The 7,547-nt window shown below is 45.4% G+C and overlaps 2 protein-coding genes across 2 annotated transcripts in view; one reads left to right on the top strand and one right to left on the bottom strand.

Moving 5' to 3' along the window:
- scfd2 (sec1 family domain containing 2) overlaps positions 1-1,200 on the top strand; it is an 88,816-nt gene extending 87,616 nt beyond the window's left edge. Inside the window, exon 9 of the mRNA XM_035176514.2 lies at positions 830-1,200. Within this exon, the coding sequence (XP_035032405.2) occupies positions 830-922 (93 nt within the window). The 3' untranslated portion in view covers positions 923-1,200. The remainder of the gene's footprint in view (positions 1-829) is intronic.
- A 1,110-nt stretch (positions 1,201-2,310) lies between these two features.
- rasl11b (RAS-like, family 11, member B) lies at positions 2,311-4,626 on the bottom strand. The gene is made up of 4 exons (XM_035176515.2): positions 4,332-4,626; positions 4,163-4,219; positions 3,997-4,073; positions 2,311-3,450 (listed from the first exon to the last, which is right to left on the bottom strand). Exons 1-4 carry the CDS (start codon positions 4,444-4,446, stop codon positions 2,953-2,955), a joined length of 747 nt encoding a protein of 248 aa, XP_035032406.1. The 5' UTR covers positions 4,447-4,626; the 3' UTR covers positions 2,311-2,952.
- Between the last annotated feature and the right edge of the window lie 2,921 nt (positions 4,627-7,547).

Here is a 7,547-nt window from a genome sequence, read left to right on the forward strand (position 1 = left end):
TAAATCTGCCATTCATAAACACAAAATGTATGTTTTTAAATCGGCATCTGAACTTATATCATTATTTACATCATGAGATACGTGAACATTTGTTGTCAGAGTTTTTTCCTTTAAAGAAAGTGCATCAGCTCATTTAAAAATGTGTAGATCCACACAAAGTGTGAGTGTCAAACCCCTTCATCCTGCAGACTTCACAGGAGAACGTCAAACATTAGTTTGCTTCTTTGCACAGCTTGAATTCTCAGTTCTCACAATGAAATCCAAAGCCCTTTTCAGACATTCACCTCTCACTTTATTGTAGTAGCCCTTTTACATGTCTGATTAAGCACTTAATGTTTATATTTAAGATACCGTATGTGCCCCAGAGTGTGGGAAACCGAATCAGAGTTGATCCTGGTAACCAAGTATTCAAAATTGTAATAAAAGCTGTAAAATCATCTCCATGTTATATAGGATGACTTGTGCTTGTGGTTCATGCTTGTGGATTATCAGACTTTATTGAATAGGAAGCAAAATGTTGTGGACAGTGATGTATTTTGACTTTTTTAATCCAAGGCTTTGTCAGGAAAATGAGTTATAAAATCCTTAATTGATTGATTTAATCATGTCTTAATAAATCCGTAATGAACATTTACACTCTGAATGACAAAGAGTCAGATCGTGGTTCGAGTATCACCAACCAAAACATAATTTTTGAGATGTCACCTAATAGAAATAAAGTGCAACAGAAATTCCCACTGTTAAATTCATGTCTGCTCCATCTGTAGACTTCAAGTTAAACACTGTGGCTCATTCTAACCATCATGAGTGTGTGTGTGCTCCGCTCCAGGTGCTGGTTCTGTCCACCAGATTGCTGAGGCCGACCGATATCCCCGAGCTGCTCTTCGCCACCCAAAGACTGGCGCCTGACATCGGGGTCTGAAAGGCAGAAGAACTCCTGCACCACAAACACAAGCTGTAAAATGGAAATGAAGGGATTGATTAGCAAGTGCAACATTCCTAACCTGTGTGTGAGTTGGCTGAAATACTCTGAAAGAGAGTTGTAAAGTAATAATATAGATATTAGATTATCTCTCTTGGAAACAGTGAAGAAATGTTCTATAAATGTGTGTGACACTCGACATCCTTCATCTTTCTGAGTAACAGTATGTTTCAGATGCTGCTTGCACCTAGTATTAAAAATATAACTTCCTAATCCTTTTTTTCCAACACACGTGTGGTTTTTCGTCTTTTTGCATGCACACTACATCATTTGCTGGCTGTGCGTTAGAATCAGGCCACGTGTGTGAACCTCATTACAATGGAGGTGTGAAGAGAGCGAGGCTGTGCTGTGCTGGTGAGAATACACACTCTCCGTTAGCGCTCTCCTCTCACCCTCATCTCATGGTGGCAAACAGAATAATTAACAAGTCGTTACACGGTGTCTGCTGCGAGCCAGATAATTTGCTCACATGGGGAGCTTGTTTAACGCCTCCTGGGCTCCCCGTCTTTCTCCACACGAGTCACCTCCCACATTTTGGCGAGGAGCACAGTTACCCAATGAATCATGTGTTCTGCTCTGGCCTGACCGACCCATCGGGAACAGGATATTTAAGGTTCGCTAATTAGATTTTGCATCGTAAATAAACAGATCTGTAACGCACACAAACTCAGGTTATTGTTGAGAAGAGTGTCCTCGTGTTCTGGGAGGTCGCGATTCTCAGAAGAGTCCCTAATAAAACAAGGTCGTCCCTGAGTAAACTAACATGAACTCATCCTTTGCCGCTGCAGCTCAGGATCATTCTTCAGCTTCATTTGTCGAACTGATTTTCTTGCGGTGAAGGATAACACCGGAAAGTTTTTTGGCTTTTGGCAGAACTGAAAAACGTGAGCTGCCCAGTTGTGTTTCTGTCTTGTGTTTTCAACCCTGTTCTTTTGGTTTGTTTGTTTGTTTGTTTGTATGTGAGCAAGATTTCTATAAAAACCTTTTGGAAGGATCTGGAATGTGGTCAGGGAAGAGCCCATTAAAATATTCGTGTGGATCCAGGAATTTTTGATTACTTCCTATAACATTGCCAGATATGACACTCTATGCGTGTTTGTGAAATCTGGTGCAGATGATTGAATTCAATACTGTTGGGCCTTGGTGGAGGTATGTGCTCTCCTATCTTCTATCTGCGTCATCTCTTTGTCGTACTCTTACGAAGCCAAGGCCATAGACATAGGGGACTTAAAAGTGAAAGTTTTGTAACATACCACCTACATGTGCTGCGGTTTCTGAAAAAATACCCATGCCCCACACAGATGCAAAGTGAAAACCCAGAGACAGAGTCAAATTCATCATCAATTTATTGTGAACACACAGTGAATTCGTTAAACAAATAAATAAAAATAGGCCCTTTGGTCTTTTTTTTATAAAGTGCATCAGTAATAATAATAATAATAATAATAATGTTAAATGCTACATGCTGCATTGGTTGACCCGATACAACCCCCCCACACACCCAGCTGCACTGAGCACAGGCTGGAGCAGCTGGCGTATAATTGTACCATCATTGAGCAGAGCCGTGCGGCTGAATTGCCACAACGGGCAGAACAGCTCAAAATAAGCAGCAGAGTCCTTGAGAGCTGCTGTTTCCAGGAGAGCTTGGTTTACAGTTTGTGATTGAAGGGGCTCAGGGATCAGTCAACCTCATGCGGCTGCAGCTGTGTCCTCGCCCGTCTCCTCTGCTCCTAAACGGACGATGAGCCTCCTCCCTGCTTCTCCTCTCACATGTAGTCAGGACAGACTCCTGCTAACTCAGAGGTCATTCACCTCGGCCTCCCACCACACAGGAGTTACCACTGTTCAGCTCACTCCTGTCTTCTTCAGCCAGGCTGGAACAGGACTTCAGTGAAGAAGCGCAGATCTTCTCTGCCCTCTTAATTTCTTTCTTCCTGTGGCTGCTCGGAACCACTTCCAACTTCTTGTGCTCACACCGAGGTGACAGTCCTGACCTTGGCAGACAGCGCTTGCTTGAATCTTCTCTTCAGGTCTTGCATGTTGGGAGATTTGGGCCTGGGGATAAGGGGTGAGCGCCGCTTCTCCGTGGCGGCGCCGACAGAGTTGTTTGAGGAGTTGGAGGCGGGCAGCGGGCGCTTGGCGAGCTGGCAGCACAGCCTGTGGAAGGCGCCGTGCACCTGGCTGTAGTCCTCGCTGGCAGACACTTCGTAGAAAGAGCAGCCTAGAGTTCCTGCCAGCAGGGGGCCCTGCTGCGAGTCTACACGCCTCAGGTGCACCAGGTCCGCCTTATTGGCGAGCAGGATCACTGGGGGCACGTTAGCGCCACCGGTGCGGGTCACCAGCTGGTGCAGCTGTTGGATCTGGTCGAAGCTGCGGCGGTCTGTCACAGAGTACACCAGAACCACAGCATCGGCCCACTGGATGGAGCAGCTAACATGGTCAGGTAGACTGACTCCATTATCTGTCATCTGGAAGCAGAGAGAGAGAGAGAGAGAGGAATTAATACACAACCAAGCACACACTCAGAATCAGACTTTACATTGTCAGAATTAAGACTGAACGCTCCCTGACTTTGTGTAAGAGATATTCTGTAATGAGTGGAATGTTACTGAGGCCGACAGGAGGGTTTAGAGTTACTGCTCCTGAACAGAGAGGTGTGGGTGACTGGGGGCTCTGTGTGTGTGTGTGTGTGTGTGGACCAGTATCATTCACTCTGTCCTCAGACATCCATTAAACTAAATGGGAGATTAGACGGCCAGACTGATGGAGACTGTGCTTCAGGAGGAAATAATACACACACATCTTCAGTATTGGACTGACGCCCGGTCAGAAGAGGCTTAGATGATCTTCACAGTCAGACAGTGAATTAGATTATGATCCTTGTATTGGATTATTCACAGATTGTCACATGGGAAGCCCTCACACGTCTGTTGCCTGACAGTCAGCACAGAGAAACTAAACTGTCTCTAATGTGTCTGTGAGTGCAGGAAGAAGAAGAGGAGCAAAGATCTCACCTCTGCACCAGGAGTGTCCTGGACCTGGATGGTCACCTGCTCTCCGTCCACCTGGACCTCTCTGGAGTACAGATTACCTGAGCAAACAAAGGAAACGTTAGACCCTCTGTCTCAGGATATCAAAGAGTCAGTGTCACACATCAGGTTTCATGTCTCAGTCACTCACCAGCATTTCTCTCGTAGTCTCCAATGAAGCGTCTGGTGAGGAATCTCACAACAAGCGCTGAAACGAGGCAAAGACACAGGATTAGAATACATGACGATGCGGGGCAAAATGCATCGCCTTCAATGGAAGTGTAACACAGTGGTTTATTCTGTATATATCGGTTTCTCACCTGTTTTGCCAACCCCGCTGCCTCCTATCACAGCTATCTTCATCACCCTGTTGGGCACCGGGTGTTCGGGAGCAGCACACTCCGCGATGGTCGTCATGTTCTGGATCAGACGCATTTTGGTTTTCAGTCCAAGAGAATAAAGGATCAAAGAGGAAACGAAACAAATGTCTTTTCCAGGTCTTCCGAGAAAGGTTCAGTAATCCAGAGTGAGTCCAGCTCCTTGCGCACACACAACCGCTGCTGAGATGGGAACAGACACAGATCACCGACACTGGATTCTGCTGCTCATAGCCGCACGCAGGCTTTATAAGGCTGGAGCGGTGCTCTCCCCTGATTGGCTGCCGGTGAGCCCCAACACCCCTCCTCCCCGCGCGCGCGCCTCCTCCGCTCCTCGTGCGCTCCAGCCCACACGTGGATAACACGAGCTCAGGGACGATCCTGCAGCGGGGGGGGGCCTCAGGCCGGGGGACCCGACCCCACACACACCCGTCTACAGGTGAGGAGGAGGAGGAGGAGGAGGTCATCTGATGCTTTACAATGAGCACTACTACTGATAATAAATATATATATACTGTATATATATATATATATAATAATTATAATAATATCATACAAAGATATGCGAAAAATTGAAAAAACAAAATCTATTATTCTGTGGTCAAACCCAAATGACTATTGAGTCATGGTGACATAAACGTTTTTTTCCCCCTTTATTTATCTTTCCTTCATTTATTCCATTTATTCCTTATGGTTTGATCGTCATTTATTGTTAAAGACCGTATGATGAGTAAAGCTCCAAACTCCAGACTCCAACATGGCGTTATGTTTCTGAGCAGCCGTCGGACCGTTGTGCTGTCAGTTACTGTTAAAGGTAAATATTAATTCAAATGAAAAAAGGGTCTGAAAAATCTTGGGAGGCCCAATTAATGGCCTTTCTCCAACTGGTATCTATGTAATAAAGGCAGTTTATATTGGGAGGATAAAATTGATATTCACAGTTATGGTGAATTGAGAAAAAATATTGCAGACATACTGTACCTCAGAAGCTGCCTGGAGTTAAAGGTTCAGCCCAATTTGTCTCATAGGGATGCATTCATTCAAAATATCAAGTGACAAAGTTAATACAACATTAAATCATTCTTAATTTTTTGGATGCATTTTTTAACTTTAGTAAGAATTTCACACAATCATCCGTCCTCTGCTCAAGCTGCAGGCGGATTGTGCCACCGGACTCTGTACATGTACTTTGATTCAACAATGTAAAACAATAAAACCCTGAAAAATGTTGAAAAACACCCAAACTCACAACGTTAAAGAAAGTGTAAAAGATATCCTGGATCTACCCCTGATCCAGATCCACACAACAACTGAACGGGTTTGTCCCTGACCTCGTCTCCCATCCTTCCACCAAGTGATGTGCTGATCTGCTCAGTTGTTTTTCTATAATCTTACTTACAAAATAACAGAGAGGGGTGAAATCATACCCTCTTTGCTGGAGGTGATAAAACCTATTATTATTATGATGATGTTGTTTTCATGTTAATGTGTGGACTGGGATGTGGCTGAATCCCATTCTGGTGTTGTGCTGTAGCCAGTGACCTGTTCAGACATGCCCCCTATACATGTGCATCCTCCACACAGGGGGTGCTGTTTTACAAATGCACACACACACACACATATACATATGTGACAAGAGCTCATTCACGCTGTGGATGATGTGAGAGCTATCAGCTCCGGTACAGCAGTGAATTGCTGCAGCATAAGAAAACATTAATTTACCTTTCACATGGTGAATCATTTCAGCGACTGTGTTTGAACCTGCACCATCTCTTTGTCCCACTTTCCTTCAGCTCGCCTCCCTCTCCCCCATCTTTCATTTGTGCTCATGTGCTCTGAGGTATGTTGGCAGCCGCTGCTTCTGTGATTATGCTCTGGTATGTATTTTTGATAAGAGCGCTGATGACAGGTGGCTGCGCTGAAATATGAAATTAGTGGCCAAGAGCAGACTCGGTTGCTATAGGTGTATACACACACAGACACACACACTCACACACACACACACTCACACACACTCACACGCGGCTGCCCCTCTAACCACATAACAGCCAATGTGGTAAACGCCACCCTCCGCAGTGTTACCATGGTGCAGCCTGCTGTCTTGCAAATACTCAGTAAATACTGCACATAATACCACAATCACAGTATCTGATGTTGTGTTGAATGTTTTCTCCGAGGTTGACTTGATTTTGGAGAGTGAAGCTGAAGCTCCTGTCTTTTTAAACGATGTGACGTTTGTAATCTGCGCCCGTGCTGCAGCGTCTCTGTAAAACAGAAAGATAAACAGACCAGGCGAGAAGGCTAGTGATGACATATGAAAGAACGGATGTCTGTGTGGGATGTTGTCCTTTATTGTAGGAGCAGGATTCACTCATTTAAAAGACAAGAGACCCAGGAATGGAGAGTGACTCACATTCTGACTTCAGGCTGCTTCTGACAGCTGGAGAGCGACTTGTTTTATATCACAGAAACAAAGATTGAGAGGCGATGATACGCTTCCGATTTGAACATGCATCAACTCTGCTACGGATTCTGGAAATGCATTTTAGTCTGTACGGGCAGAAACAGAGATGTTTTCGGTAATGATGACTCATGTGATGTGCTTTTTCAGGCGTGTTAGTGTCGACGGGGATTAAAACTGATACGGAGCAAAAAACCTTCTTGTGGACAGAGATGGTTTTGGTCTTAAAACACTGTTTTCACATGAAAATGTAGTTGTATGGATGTAGCCTAATAAACGTCACTGTCTGATTACAGTTGGGCCTTTTTTGTGGATGTGCCCTGAGGCAGAGCTGCAGGCAAATTAAAATACCTTTGACAAGTGGAGCTAAAACAGAGCGGAACAAGGCCTGACTGGGGATCAGAGTGTCACTCACACGGAGGTGACAATAGATGGTTACAGAGGGTAAAAAACGGGGGGCTAATCCTCTGTAGCTGGGGAGTGGACAATTGTCAGGGAGAGTTCGGGGGTATTCACTGCAAACAGAAGAATGTCGAGGTAATTTGGGGGCTGGCAGAGGGAGGGAGGGGGCGGGGGGCGGGGGGGCAGGTGAAATCTGTTCTCAGAAGGATGTCCTTGTTGACACGGAGGTGAGGGCTGATTTCCCGAGGTGGCCGCACCTTTCACAGTGCAGCTGAGAGGAGGCCCACACGGCCGGC

The sequence above is a fragment of the Hippoglossus stenolepis genome, chromosome 14 (genome assembly GCF_022539355.2).
Source record: "Hippoglossus stenolepis isolate QCI-W04-F060 chromosome 14, HSTE1.2, whole genome shotgun sequence".
Taxonomy (NCBI): domain Eukaryota; kingdom Metazoa; phylum Chordata; class Actinopteri; order Pleuronectiformes; family Pleuronectidae; genus Hippoglossus; species Hippoglossus stenolepis.

Excerpts from the sequence above, each read along its gene's own strand:
- rasl11b (XM_035176515.2), bottom strand. The coding sequence starts at position 4,446 with ATGCGTCTGATCCAGAACATGACGACCATCGCGGAGTGTGCTGCTCCC. Across the intron at positions 4,220-4,331 it reads CAGCGGGGTTGGCAAAACAG|CGCTTGTTGTGAGATTCCTC; the intron begins GTGAGAAACCGA and ends GCCTCGTTTCAG. Across the intron at positions 3,451-3,996 it reads AGGACACTCCTGGTGCAGAG|ATGACAGATAATGGAGTCAG; the intron begins GTGAGATCTTTG and ends CTCTGCTTCCAG.